The 15,605-nt window shown below is 41.3% G+C and overlaps 1 protein-coding gene across 1 annotated transcript in view; it reads left to right on the top strand.

Moving 5' to 3' along the window:
• Positions 1–15,605, top strand: part of smyd3 (SET and MYND domain containing 3) — a 91,638-nt gene that overhangs the window by 55,463 nt on the left and 20,570 nt on the right. Inside the window, exon 6 of the mRNA XM_037752383.1 lies at positions 15,028–15,095. Within this exon, the coding sequence (XP_037608311.1) occupies positions 15,028–15,095 (68 nt within the window). The remainder of the gene's footprint in view (positions 1–15,027; positions 15,096–15,605) is intronic.

The raw sequence follows: 15,605 nt of genomic DNA, 5'->3' as shown, positions 1-15,605 counted from the left end.
GTATTTTTTCGAAAGTGCTTGCCCTTTTCCAAACAGTTTACAATGACGGAAGGAGGAAAATGTTTAGAAGATGTCGGTTATAGAACTCTCTCTCTCTCTCTCTCTCTCTCTCTCTCTCTCTCTCTCTCTCTATCTCTCTCGCTCTCTCTCTCTTAAAAACAGCTGTAATGGGTACGGTGTCATTATTAGTGAGTATTGATTAAACATTATCTGTGCCATAAAAACACCATTATCATTATAACATGGTCCGCTCATAACTTGCAGGAGCATACATGTAGTGTATAAATGCACAAGCTTTTGAGGGTATAATCGTAGTGTGTAAGCATTTAGACATGCCTGAACACATGAACATGCACGCGCGCACACACACACACACACACACACACACACACACACACACACACACAGGTATACACACAGATAATTGGATGAAGCCTTTGACCTATAACCTGACGGTCATCCTTGAGTGGGAGATAATTGTAGTTTTACAACCTCAGGGATTGTGTGTGTGTGTGTGTTTGTGAGTGTGTGTGCGTGTGTGCGTGTGCGTGTGCGTGTGTGCGTGTGTGTGTGTGTGTGTGTGTGTGAGAATAAAACCCAATGATAGAAGAGGAGATGTGTGTGTAAAAACATTCATCAGGGTGTGTGCCTGTAATGATACAGGGGTATCTAGAGAGAAGATCATGCTAATGGACACAAGTCATAATTTATAATTTATTGTTCTTGTATTGGCATGCCTTACAAAAATACAGCCATCACTTTTATTATGCTCACCCCATTTGCATTCATATTCAAAGGCTTAAAGGGATAGTTTGGATGTTTTGAAGAGGGGTTGTATAAGGTACGTATCCATAGTCAGTGTATTACCTACAGTAGATGACAGTCGGGACGCTCCCAGTTTGGAGAAACAGACGAGAGTATCGACACGGGAGCAAAGCAATGTACTGCTGTGGACGGGGCCGGCAGAAAAACGTATTTTCGCCACCTAAAAGAAAGGCCCACCTAAAAACAATCAATATCAGCTTAAGTGTACGCTATTTTTTTAATATTTTCACCACTTTACCTTACTGTCAGACAGCCCTTTGCGATGGGGAAATGAAGCCGTTATATCCATTTATGCTCTCTTCAAAGCCACCAGACTCCATTGACAAAAACAGTAATTTTACCTTGCAGAACACGAAAGTCGCTGTTCTACCGCTGCCTCGATCGCAACGCAAGGGCATAGGTTTTGTTACCACACTGGGGGGAGGGAGCGGGCACACATATGAAGTGGGGGATGTGGGGGTTCTTCTTTTTTATTGAAGGCAGAAAAGCTGTACATCACAATTGAAATTGATTACAAGGTGAATCAGGAAAGCCAACAAATGACATGATGAATGGAAGGGAGGGAGAACGAAAGAAAGAGGCATTCATAGTAGTAATAGTAACACTAGTAGTAGTAGTATAGTAGTAGTAGTAACAATGTATCTGGTATCCCAGAGATTTAAAAAAATATATAAATCATTAATATATTGATCTGTGTGGTAAAGTATCATAAAATACACACCAGCATACTGCAGTTGCCATGGAGATGCTCTCTGTACATCTGTCCTGCCTAACAATGCAAATAAGGTCTACTCTGAACAAAAGCCAAAACATTAAAGTGATGCATGTTGTTATTTTCACACATTAAAACCAAGCATGAGCCCTGTGGTGTCTGACTGCGCTCATACAAATAAACAGCAGGCTTCGACAAACAACCTTCAGCAAAAACCCAGTGATAATGTGCAGAAAGTAGCAGATGTTTGGCTTAAAGGATGTAAAGTTGTTCCAAGCCACGGACACTTGTGTCAGTGTACCATGTCATGAGAAAATGCCAGAAGTTAAAAATGCCCAGAAGTTGAAAATTAATTGGGATGAGATCAGCAGTAGCTCGAGCGCCCCGCGACCCTGAATGATAAGCGGTACTGAAAATGTATGAGGGGGGGCGGGGGGATCATCAGTTACTTGGCAACCATCAGAGTGCCAACATATTTGCCCCCAAAAACGTGCCCAAACTCTCGATTTGTATGGCCTTGGGGCTCGCTCTGTAAAACATGCAGCCGATGGCCTAATCCCAATCCACTGCTGACATCTCTCTCATGAGTGTCAGAGTCTCCTGGGGGCGACATGTCAATCAAATATCCTACAATAACAGCACTGATAGCTCTCCATGTACCATTTAGATTTGCAAAGAATCCGGTTGCAGAATAGTTTGTGGTTTATTCACCCCTAATTTTTCAGAACCAACATAAATACAGTGATTTTTTTTCTGTTTCTGCTTATTGATGTTTAACAAATGATGATTTTCCATATTTGCTGCCAGATTTTATATTTAGTGTTGGTGTAAGCCATTAAAATATTTATTTTTAGAAATATAATATGAATAGAAATTTTCCTTTTAGCAAGGCAGTTTCATTTATAAAGCACATTCTTACACAGGAGTTTTTAGACTCATCCCATTTGTGCATACTTTTTGCATTATGTGTGTTCAAAGACACACACAAATGAAGTGTTGTGGTTTGTTATAGGACATATGGGACAATTGTCATGATTGACAAAGTAAACAGTAATTAATTTAAAATCCAGTTAATATACGGGTGCATCATAGGAAGCTAACCCAGGGTTAAGGATGTAAAGGATGTTTTAGTTGTGAGACGATAGTTATGGGTGCTGCAAATGCAGAGAGGAAAAAAACCCATTCAGAGCTGCTGCCTTCGGAGTAGAAGGAGGAATAGCTTTTCCGCTGGGAAACACCCTTTGATTCAGACTACGGCAGAGCAGTCAAGCAGTGAAAAACGATTTCCTATAAAGAATACTGCTCTGAAAACAATAACCTGCTCTTTTTATCTTTACCCACCCCTATTCTTCTGGTTTAACCTGCGCCCAGACACGGCTTGGCTCTTTTCGTTTTCTGAATTTCTGGCTTACTTGTTTTATCCAACTGACCTGTTTGTTTTCTTGCTTCATTTCTTTCTTTCTTTCTTTTGTTGTTGCTGCGCAGAAAATCAGTAGTGAGAGAAACGGAGGGAGCAAAAGATGGAGTGGAAAGAAATAGAAACTAGATCGACCTCTCCAATCATGTCTGCACGTAAGCAGCAGTGATACTGGATGATGTGCTGCAGCTGTAGGCCATACTCAGCTACGATATACTGCATAAACACCACTATCTCAGCATGTGTTTGAGATCGCATGAGTAGCATGCGTGTTGTGTTGAAAATCAGTGTTGGGTGTAACCTTTACCACTCACTGATCAAAGAACTGCTTCACATGATATTCAAAATCCAACCTTTACTGGACTGGCCAGCTTACTGTAGGAATGTGTTTACAGATGTGGTTTGAACACACACACACACACATACGTTTTTTCCACCAGTAATAGTAAGTGCCGTTATATACAGTGTAGCAAAGCCAGAAACATACATCCTAATGTGTGTGTGAGCGATATACAGTATGTTCCATAAATCTGCCTCCACATATGCATGCTTGTGGTCTGGATGTACAGTTTGTGTGGGAGGAGTATACTGTGTGTGTGTGGGTGTGTGTGTGTGTGCGCATATGTTTGTGCACACATGGGTGCAGCAGCTTAGGAGCTCATCAGCTGAAAATGTGCCAACTTGACAAAAACACATGTCGACTTTCTTTTCTTATTTCTCTCAGAGATGATTGGATATCAGCATGGAAATGAGTCATTAGAGAGCAAGAAGCAATCTCGTGTTCGATACACACACACACACACACATACACCCAGGGGCTAATGGTGTGTGTGTGTGTGTGTGTGTGTGTGTATGAGCATGAGAAATTTGAGTTCTGTGTGCATGCACCACATAGTATTTATTGTGATATTTTTGTACACACATCTACAGTGTAGAGTTTGTGTTTGTGTCTGATTGTGTTCAGTTCATAGAAATAGAATAGGAGTAGACCGGACATTGAACTGTTTGCTGTGGTCATTTGGCTGGTTCAAAAGAAAATGGCGATGTTGTTAGTCGTTATGGTGACAACACACGTCAGCGGTCCAGTAAAGTGTGTCACACATTGTTGCTCCCTAAGCCGGCATTGAAGGAAGTCACAAAGCCAAATTGGCTGCAAAATTGAGACACAGTTGGTATCTGTGTAAAGCCCTGTTTCCACCGCAGGAAATTTCTTCCAGAACTAGGAACCTTTTGAAGAACTCGTTGGACGAGGGGGACTAAAAGTCACAGGAGCTTTTGGTGGAAACTTGGCTTATAAGGGACAGCCGGCATGGCGGGACTACTAGCAGACACACATTATACGGCAATGCTGTTGTGTTACACGTCATTCCAGCATGAATAAGTCCCCCAGTGAGTCTGCAACTTGTCGCAATTTGGTTTATAAGGCAGTAGCCCACTATGTTCTTTGCAACGGCAGCAGTACACATAAAAATGGACGCCGCTCTGCCAATCCTGCTATGTTGATTTGAATGGGAATTTCTGTTCTTCTCCTTTTCTACTACTATGGTTCAGTCTCTTTTCAGTTCACTATTTCATAACAGGATTCCAACACACACAGGTGTGCGTGCGTGCGTGAAGGGGTTCTATATTGAGTGTTTGTGGGGTATGTGTGTCTCTGACCACACCATTGAACCAGACTACTGTTCTGAATGTATTGTTGGTCATTTTCACAGATTCATCTAAGCTCAAAGAGATGAAAACACATTAGCATGGAGCATTGTAGAAACAGTCTACTACGGACATAGATTTTGTTGTCTGTGTTCTCGTCACTGATTGGTCGCCCATCATGGTAAAGTCGTGGTGTATCCCCTGAAAGATTTCAGTCTAAAACCTCTTGGCCTCAGAGCCACACTTTTCAAAGCGGTTGCTTGTAGACGTTTTTCCTTCTGTGGCCATCCACTCAATATTCTGCTCCATGTTTTCCCAGGGTGCACCTCTCTAATTCGGTCTGTGTGCTCTTGTTCACGCTCTTCACTAACAAGTTTACTAGCAAGTTAAACACATTTCTGCTCCTGCCTCCTTCCCTCCCTCTCCTGTATCAAGCCCTTTCTCCCTCACTCTGTCTTTTGCTCTGTCCCACCTCCCTCCATCCCTCCATCCCTCCATCCCTCCATCCCTCTATCCCTTACACCCTCCTGCTGCTTCCTAACTCTCTCCTTCCACCTGTGTCTTCCCATCTTATCTCTTCTTTACCTCTCTTCCTTTTTCCTGATCCTCCCCTGATCCTGTCTTTCTCTCACACACTCTCTCCGATCCCCTCCTTAGGCGGTTTGGCTGTTTTACGCTTGTTTAAACAGAGAAGGACTCTTGGGATGTGTGTGTGCTTATTTTTTTCGAAAATTAGGGGAATAATGGGCAAAAAATGCAAGGAAAGAAAAATAAAGGAGGGAGTAATTTAAAAAAAAGGACAGAAGGGACCCTGGTGTTGTCCTTTTTATCAAGTAGACCATATAAAACACTTCAGTATCGCAAGAATTCCCTGTGCTCTCCTCTCCTTTCGTCATTTTTCAGTTCTTAGATTGGTAAGGCATGGGGTTTTGGATGGTAATTTTCATTTGACATTTGCCTAATTTACAGGTCATTCAATTTGAAGAGCAACAACTTGACATGTATATCCTAGTCTTGGGGTGGGAAGGACCAGGACCAGGTCTGAAAGCAGGAATTGGAAGACTATGTCCATGAAGAAGATACTAAAAAATAAAGTGTTGTTATTTAGAGTTAGACAAAAATGTATTTTTGGGGCATTGTGTGTCTCTATTAAAGAGTTAACAGTAGAGAGATGACAGGAATTGAGGGAAGAGAGAAATGGGCAATATGCAACGAAGGTCCCCAGCCTTGCCCCGAACCAGGGACTTTAAGATTCATTGTCGGCGCCTTAACCCCTTCACCACCAGAGCGCCCAAAAAAAATATTGTTTGTTAAGAAACAAAATGTAGTGACAGCAGGTAAAAACAAAGCCTGACAGTTACATATTGAAGCTGACAATGACAACTTGGATGATATCAAAAATAAATACGCTGGCTTAAACTTGAATGAATGCATGTAGCTACAGGTGTAGGGCAGGGATCTGGGATGATAATAAGGTAAACTGCACTGTCAGCGGTGGAGTTGTTGGACACTGATTTAAATGGCACGGTGGCTCAAGCTCAGACCTCTGGCTGTAAAATCATATCGTGGATTTTTATGGTCGCTCTTGACAGGAGCTTTCTGCCTGCAGCGTCACACATCCATCAGCCTTTCAGCACACACACGGTGCACTCTGTGGCAGCAGGTGCACACAGGACAGTTAGCTGACTGCTCCTGAGGGGTCACCTCACCCGGACACAACCTCTGTCACCCAGAGACGAACCAGTGGCTGCACTGCTGACAGGCAGCCTTTTACAAAGCCTCCATTCAGTTAATGGAGAGGGAAACAGAACCAGCAGGTCATGGCTCCCTGTTTACCACAATTATGGAAGTTTAAATTCACATTACAGATAAAATGCATCTTTATGGAGTGTTAGTGTGCAGAGAGCGTGTTTAAGACAGTATAGACATGTGTGCTATGTCTAGTGATGTTTGGCATTTCAGGCCATCAGCAGCATAGAAATTTTCCCTGATGTGATTGCTACCAGTATGTTGTGTAGGTGATGATAGGGTATTTTTGACATGCGTTCTATAACTACATGAACTGTCTTATATAGAATAAATCTCTTTGTAGTCCTCCTTATTGTGTTTGCCCTCATATATACTACACATAGATTGTGAGGGAAATAAAGAACAATTCAGGTAAGAAATAAAGGACAAAGAGATCTTTGTGAAAATTAGTCAAAATACCCTTTAAACCTGCAATAACAGATTTTTTCAGCACTTAACAAACCTACTACTTTACCTATTTACACACCCGGCGAATATGGAGCAACACTACCATTCATTTGGAGTTACGTTTCTGGCCACTTAATGAATATAAGTTCAATATTCATTATTCGCTTTAAGATGAAATGTGATCATGTGCATGTTTTGGAAGTATGGCCCAATTAGATAAAGTAAACAAAAATAGTAGAGAGACCCTAGACTGTATAAAAGAAGTGGACATAGTCGCTGTGACGTCACCCATTGGTTTGTGGACTGCCGTTTTGAAGCCTTGAGTTCCTCATTTTGGCCGTTGCCATCTAGGTGTTTTGCAACCAGAAGTGACACAAGAGTAGGGCTGTCCCAAATACCATTTTTTGGGGTTTCAAAGCTTCAGTGAGAAATATTCGAAGGTACTCGAAGCTTTGCAGTGCGGCACGGTTCGGCGCAGCGAGCTGACATGTTCTTCTGTCTATCTGACTCCATCTCCCCAAGTCACAATTAACTTTCATGAACAGAAAACACTATGTGAAAGGGTTAAAGTTTTAAGACGAAAACACGGACAACTCCCAGACCGGACAACACCGTGGTAGCAACCTGTCAATCACAAGGTAGCCACGCCCTAAAGCATACCCTGCTTTATGGTCTATTTGACTCTAAATGGGACCATCATTTACTAAATGAACATCATGCTGTATTAAAGAAGACTTGAAACTAGCGATTGAGACCATAAACTCTTGTTTACAATTTTTACTGAGGTAATAAATCCAGTGAGAAGTAGGGTCGTTTTCTCATAGACTTCTATACAATCAGACTTCTTTTTGCCACCAGAGGAGTTGCCTCCTGTTGGCTGTTAGAAGTTTAAGGCACTTCTGCATCGGCTTCACTTCTCAGACCCAGATGGGTCCACTGATAGAAACAAAGAGAGATTAGTAATTATGATTAAAGCTAAAAAAGTGTGTTTTGGTGTGTATGTATGTGCGTGCAACAGTGTGAGTAGATGACGTTTAGCCTCGTTTTCTTTTTTCTCATATTTCCTCAGTAATTCTGTAGATGTTTGTCTGCCTGTCTATTGAGAGATGAAAGAACCGTGGTTAGGTCATAAATACTTTATGAAAGCATTAATAGTGCACACACGCCACACACAGATGCAGCCTTTGATTGTGTCTGATGGCCTTTGTAGTGTTTTCCAGATTGACAGTAATTGAACCGATTCCAGCAACATTAAAGACATAAACCATCCAGTCCCAAGTTTTTTGAACTGACATGACAGGACAAAGCAAACTAATCCAGTTCCTCCGATATGAAATGACAGGACCTCCTGCTCCCCACCGTCCCAAACCCCCACACATCCACTTAGAGATGTGCCACCCGTATATGTTTCCAAAATGTCACTGAAATCATTTTGATGTGCCCCTCCCTCGCTGAATACTTAATGTCAGCACACACATTCACAACGCAGTCCTGTGCAGCTGACTGGAGTTTACTGTGAACACTCAGGTTAGTTCACCCGTCTCACTGTTTTCTGGTCTTGTCTTGTAGCGGTGATGGATGGACAAGTTTTTGATTTAATCACATCCATCCTCATCTCCGCAGTAAATCTAGTGCAGGTTGCATTTATTAGATGCTTCCCATATCCATATTTTCATTGTGACAAAGATCAAGACCAAGAGAATGACTGAGAGTGACAGTCGGTATACCAACAGCTGGTGTTAGACGATAAAGACAAGTAGTGGACACACTAACAAAGCACATTACAGTCTTGATAATATGTTTTGTCTCGGACAAATAAGACAGCTTTTGCTGGAGAACAGAAACGTTTGCATATTTTGAGTTTTGAAATTTACTTTTCGGGGTTTGATGTTGAAGTTATGGAATTAACAGATTCATTACAGAGTTGACGTGATCCATTTAACTAAGAACCACGAGTTAAATATTTCTCTTTTTGGTAGAATTACAGTATTGAATTCAATGTAGTAGTTATTTATCTATGTGTCTATGTAACAGCTATTTGGTGTTTATTCACCAAATAGTGAATAGTGTTTTCAGAACTGACAGTATGAAGTCCAAAATCTATCATCGGTGCGAAAAGTGACATTTTTAGTTTTTTATTCCCCCTCAGAAGATGACATTTTGGAGACAGGGTGTTTTTGATCTTTTTTTTTCATTTTCCACATCACAGGCTGCTCACCACGCCCTTCACTCATTCGCCTGTCTTTGTTCCTCTATCTCACATTCATCATTTCTACACATTTCATCCAAATCTAATCAGCAGAAATATTCTGTGTGACAGGCAGAAAAATAAATGAGCAAACAAATGAATGGATGTGGGGACAGACGTCTTCTGCACCGTCTCGAAGAAAAGCCTTCTAGACAAAAAGCACGCTGTGGTATCTTTTATACAGATGCAGTAATTGTGTAATTTGCCACAGTGGGTATGGCAGTAGCTGAATCATAATCCCCATTAAGAACCTGCTGTTAAGAATTTCTGCTTTATTATTTGCTGAAGAGCTCCTTTCATTTCATTTTGTGGAATACAAATCAGTCACTCAAGATGGACAGAAAGTAGTCCTCCAGACACGGTAACATCTCTCCCTCACTGGTTGCTCCTCAGTGGCTCTTCACCACCTGAGTGTTGCCTCATCTGAACCCACGCTGGCAGCTGTGGAGGACTCTCTTTATTAATGGGGAGGTTATAAATAAACAGGTCAACAGTGGGAGACGCTTAACATCTCTCATGAAGTAGAAAACAGCCATCACCATGGTTACTGATGGATGATATGTTCGCCCAGCTTTGGTGTTATATTATGTGCTGTTTCTCTTCAAATGCATAACACCTCCAGAGCAGTGACCTTTTCCTATAGGCAAACTCATTCTGAGCTCATTTTTAAAAGATAAATACAATAGATGAAAATAATTGATATGTTTAGGTTCGGGCTGTTAATTGATTAAAATCACGATTACTCTAATGATTGTCCATAGTTAATCGCAAATTAATCACACATTTTTTATGTGTTCAAAATGTACTTTAAAGGGAGATTTGTCAAGTATTTGATACTCTTATCAACATGGGAGTGGACAAATGCTTTATGTAAATGTACACTCACCGGCCACTTTATTAGGCACACCTGTTCAATTGCTTGTTAACACAAATAGCTAATCAGCCAATCACATGGCAGCAACTCAATGCATTTAGGCATCTAGACGTGGTGAAGACAAATTGCTGAAGTTCAAACCGAGCATCAGAATGGGAAAGAAAGGGGATTTAAGTGACTTTGAACGTGGCATGGTTGTTGGTGCCAGACGGGCTGGTCTGAGTATTTCAAAAACTGCTGATCTACTGGGATTTTCACGCACAACCATCTCTAGGGTTTACAGAGAACGGTCCGAAAAAGAGAAAATATCCAGTGAGCGGCAGTTGTGTGGACGGAAATGCCTTGTTGATGTCAGAGGTCAGAGGAGAATGGGCAGAGTGGTTCGAGATGATAGAAAGGCAACAGTAACTCAAATAACCACTTGTTACAACCAAGGTATGCAGAATACCATCTCTGAACGCACAACACGTCGAACCTTGAAGCAGATGGGCTACAGCAGCAGAACACCACCCGGTACTAGCAAGGTGTACCTAATAAAGTGACCGGTGAGTGTATGTATTTATTTATTATTGGAAATCAATTAACAACATAAAACAATGACAAATATTGTCCAGAAACCCTCACAGGTACTGCATCTAGCATAAAAAACATGCTCAAATCATAACATGGCAAACTCAAGCCCAGACAGTGGCGGTGGTGGCGGCGGCGGTGGCGGCGGTGGCGGCGGTGGCGGCGGTGGCGGCGGTGGCGGCGGTGGTGGCGGTGGTGGCAGTGGTGGCAGCGGTGGGTACGTAATGTAATTGGTATACGCCCAACCACTGTGTAACACCGGCTACCGCGACAAGCCTAGTAGGGAGTGAGGGAAAGAAGAAAGGAAGCTTTGGGAGGCAGATAGAAACATACAGGAATTGATTCATGAGATTCATTTTTGTGTACCATTTGTGTAAAGCAGGGAGGCCTGCTTATACACGTGTGTATGTGTTTGTGTGTGTTTTTAGGATGCAAAAGGCGTCCACCAGCCGGCTCTGCAGATGTGGATGTTCTGCTAGATTGATTCTCATCCCCTGAGAGAGAGTTGCTGTGTGTGTGTCTGTGTGTGTGTGACAGAGAGAGATCTGTGCCCAGCTGAGTGCCCTACCACCGTTTGTTTAAATTTGCTCTACACTTCATCACCCCCCTCCCTCTTCTCAAAACCACCCTTTCTGTTCTCTCTGCACGGCCGTCCTTTCATCCCCGCTGTCACTAACCAATGCTGCATTTTCCTAATAAGGTGAAAACTGTGGGGGACTCAAATACTCCTTTTCATACAGGAGACAAAATAGATTAATAAATATAAAAAAAAGATACTTAAGTTTCAGCTACGGTTTTCTTTGCTCTCTCTTACTCACCAACTTGTGTGATCTTTCATATTTCCAGTCGATCTGAATGGGTCAATGCATGACCAGGGCAGCTGGGGCTCAGAGGTGGAGCGGGTCGCACACCAATTGGAAGGTCGGTGGTTCGATCCCCACCTCCTCCAGCCTCCATGTCAAAGTGTCCTTGAGCAAGATACTGTACCCCAAACTGCCCCCAATGGCACAGCCTAGAAAGGCGCTATATCAATGCAAGTCCATGATGTCATCAAACTTGGTTATCATCAACGTTTTTGTGTCTTTGTGAATAATCGGGACAACTTTTTCTTAAAATTAGTCCAGAATTGAACGAGAAGGCTGCAGATGTAGCCGCTAAACAGGCTGCAACATAATCTCTGAGGGCAATTCGGCGCCGTCAATGTACGTTACTAAAAGTGCTTGTGTTTGCCTCTGACAGCCTCAGATTGTTGAAATCATCCCAATATTCAGCCATGACATTGAAAATCTTTTAGATAACACTAAACTATGCTTTCTGTACTCCAACTTAACAAACTCTGACAACACCGGCACTCCACTCTCCACTCTCACTCACGTTTCCACCGTTGTCTTCCAGCAACACGTCACATGACACAATAACAAACGGAGAGCCAAAGGTAAGAAAAAGGTTTTACTTATCTGTAGGGTTGTTTCCATAATGTTTTCAGACACTTATAATAACAATCTGAACCTGTCAGTTGCAAAAAGAAGCACTTTTAGTGGACGTTAACTGACGGTGAGGAATTGCTCCGAGTGATTACATTACAGCTCGTTTAGCGGCTGGCGGCTGCAGCGTTCTCCTTCAATACTGGACCAGTTTCATTTCAAAAACTGTCGTCCCCATTCGTCACTTAGACACAAAACCATGGGAAAATAGGGTCCAGGTTGAAAAATACCAAAGTTATCCTTTAAGTGTTGTTCTATCTTGATGTATTGTGATTCATATACAACATATTGCCTTATTATATGATGTTTCTGTTTCTCCCACTTTAATACATGCTTTATGGCACAGATGATGGATGACTGTGAGAGCAACTGAATAACAATGAAGTCTGTGTAAATGTGTGTGAGATGAAGAAAGAAAGATTTGTGTGTGTGAGGAAGATTTTGCGTATTCATACGCGTTAGTGTGTGTGTCTCAGTGTTTTTCTATGTAATCACGTTCCCTCCCGTCGTATTTATAATGAATAAGTTGAGGAAAAAGCCTCATTTCCCACGAGGCCCGGCTCTTATGGTGTTTATTACCACTGCAGATTGAAATCCAATCATTTAGCTGAGTTCTGGTTCTGGTGTGAATATCAGCAGGATGGGGAACATCTGTCTTTGCCTCCCTCTCTGCATACCTCTGTCTGCCTCTTTAGCTGACAGTCTGAATGCTAATGTTACTAAAGTTACAGTTATTTACCTACTTCCTTTGACCCCATGCAGAGATACACACATACACACCACGACCACCGACACGCACAAACACACTTGTTTACCAGCACCAGCTCCCTAATTGACAAATCAAAGACTTTCTCTATGCTTTCTTTTTTTTGCTTTCACTTCTTTGTTATTACTTATTTTATGTTTTAGTGTGTTTATTGCTGTTTTCCCTTTCATCATCTCTCCCTGTCTCTCTCTTTTAAACAACTTCTTCAAGCATTTAGTTATTCAAACCATCTCTGTTAGTTGAAAGAAACAAACCATCTCTCCCCCTCGTTTGAAATCTCTCCTTCATTAATTTGTTCCTGAAATATGTCCTTTAAATCATGCAGACCACCCTGGTGCATTGTGGGAGGTTTATATACACAAGTGTTAAAAGCGTATCCAGTGTTTAGATTTATGATGAAGTTAAAGTGAGTGTAAGTTTTAGTTGTGCCTTGTAGATTTAGAAGGAAAGATCCATGACCCATACGTGTTTGATAGGTTTGCTTGTGCTTGTGTTTAAAACAGGGTGTAAGGATTTGGATACATTTGCATATTTCAGTACTTGATTCGTTTCAAAATAAAATGATCATAAAAGTATATACATTTAATTTGATAACCTTACATTGTGACATCGAGGAGAGGCCAAGAATAACAACACTAAAGTTCTTTGCACACCAAGTCCATATTTTTCGTATGCGTTTTTTAATCCGTAATCCTAGCACACTGAGTCCGACTCGTTTTATTATTCTATTGGTTGCGAAAATTCGCAATAGAAGACAAAACTGAATTAGTTAGTGGGTGCAATGGATAGCGCTAGCCCCAATGGGGCTAATGACTGAATGACATTAGCAAGAAGCTATCGTTTATCTGCCTAGAGCACAATCACTACAGTCTAATCTTTCATACATCCTTTGTTTTGCAACCATCCCCGACTCTGTTCTGCAATCACCTGCCACAATCTATCATCTCTGTATTCTTTACGTTGTTTGTTGTACGGTGCTTATCAGCTTATCAGATGCCATTTCGGATGATTACATATGCATTTACGGTGGCTCTGAGAGGTCAAACAACTCTGAAGGGTGCAAAACAACGCAGAAAATCAAACCTGTTCCGAAAGCTTTAATGACGGACGAAGGTTTCGGAGTCAGAGGGTGAATGTGATTGACATGGCGTGAGGTCATATTTATTATTAAATGTGAGACAATTCCGAACATAAAATAAGGACTTGGTGTGCAAAGGCCTTAAGAGTCCACTTTTTATTTAATTAGGAAGGTTGTGATAATATTGGCTACTGTTTGTACCATTTGGTCAGTCTCTATCTATGAAAAGGAAGGTTAGATCCCAATAAATCAGCCCCTTCTCTCCTCTAATTATACTGAAATTGACAGGTCACTAGGTTTTGTGGGCTGTAGGTGTTTGTAATGACTCATTACCATCAAAACCAAATAGTCATTATTCTTTGGTCATCACTCTGTGATAGAAAGACTTGTAAATGTTTACATCTGTTCATTTAAGTGAAGATGTGAAAAAATAATGTAATTATACTAATATTTAAGCTCATATTCAACTATATACCTGTATATTTATGCAGAATCACAATTTACGTTGTCTAATTAAGAGAAAATAATTCATGCAGGTTATCATAAAGTTTGAAATCATGTTTATACCTGTAACTAGTTTAACTAAACATCAGCTTTACAGTCTACAGTATTGTGTTTTAAATTGTGTTTGGCAAAATTTTTAATGCAAATCCATTTTTTAAGATTTGTTTAATCTGATACACCGATCTCTTTATTTTCTCTGTCTTTCATCTCTCAAACATTGATCAAGCTGAAGGTGGTAAATAACTTTCATATCAGCTCTAATTGCTGGGTGTTTCCTTTTTCCATCTGTCTCTTCAGTTTAGTTTTCAAGGAAAACTGTCTTTCAACATTTACCCTCAAATGTTTTCGCTTTCTTATTTTCACAGGCCTTGAGGGGAACTAAAATCACTGCACCCGATCACTGATACAACAGTCTGCTGAAAATATTACAGACATGTATTTTATTTCAAAACGTTTTTTTTCCTTTATAAAGAAAGACAAAAAAATAACCAGGTGGTAATTTTACTCAATAAAATCCCTTTACATCTCAAAGCAAAACCCTCGAATGTCATGTTTCAGTTGCAGTGCCAGTGGGGTTCTGCAGGTGCCACAGATATGCAAAAATGTTCAGAACATATGATGAAAGGTATTGTTGGTTCCCTGAGGCAATTTAACAAATCATCTCTCTCTCTCGTCTCCACTTTTTTATCCTCTTTCACTCCTTTAGGTGACGTGTAATTGTTTCACCATCAGTGACGGAGAGCTGCGAGAGATTGGAGTCGGGCTGTATCCTAGGTAACACACACACACACAAAGGGCAACGTGTGAAGCATACACATCTAAAAAGCATCATTAATTTCAATCTAGCTCATAAGCAATGTTAGATGTTGCCTCTCTCTCTCTCACTTGTATACTAAAAATGCCACCAAATTTAAATGTAGCTCTTGAGTTACCTGCCAGATCACCGCACCCCAGCCGACCACGCCCATCCTCTACGTGCTCAATTTCAAAGCCATCCCCACCCCCCCTCGCCATTTCCCTGACAGTTCTTTGAAGTCGGAGGAAGAAGGGAGGAAGGGAAGTGATTTTTTTTGTTGTGAGGCGAAAAGTTGAAAATGAATGTTGACAGAATATTATAACGCTGTTTGGGGAAGATGGGGGGGGACGCAGAGAGAAGCGAGAACGCATGGAGAAACACGAGATTTGACTCCAACTGATATGTGATTCTTGTCTGGCATGTGGAAGTGAAACACACTCACAGAGCAAGGCGGTATGCACTGTAATCCCTGTATTGAGTCCTGGGTG

Source organism: Sebastes umbrosus, chromosome 2 (assembly GCF_015220745.1).
Source record: "Sebastes umbrosus isolate fSebUmb1 chromosome 2, fSebUmb1.pri, whole genome shotgun sequence".
Taxonomy (NCBI): domain Eukaryota; kingdom Metazoa; phylum Chordata; class Actinopteri; order Perciformes; family Sebastidae; genus Sebastes; species Sebastes umbrosus.
This window is presented reverse-complemented; position numbering and strand designations above follow the sequence as displayed.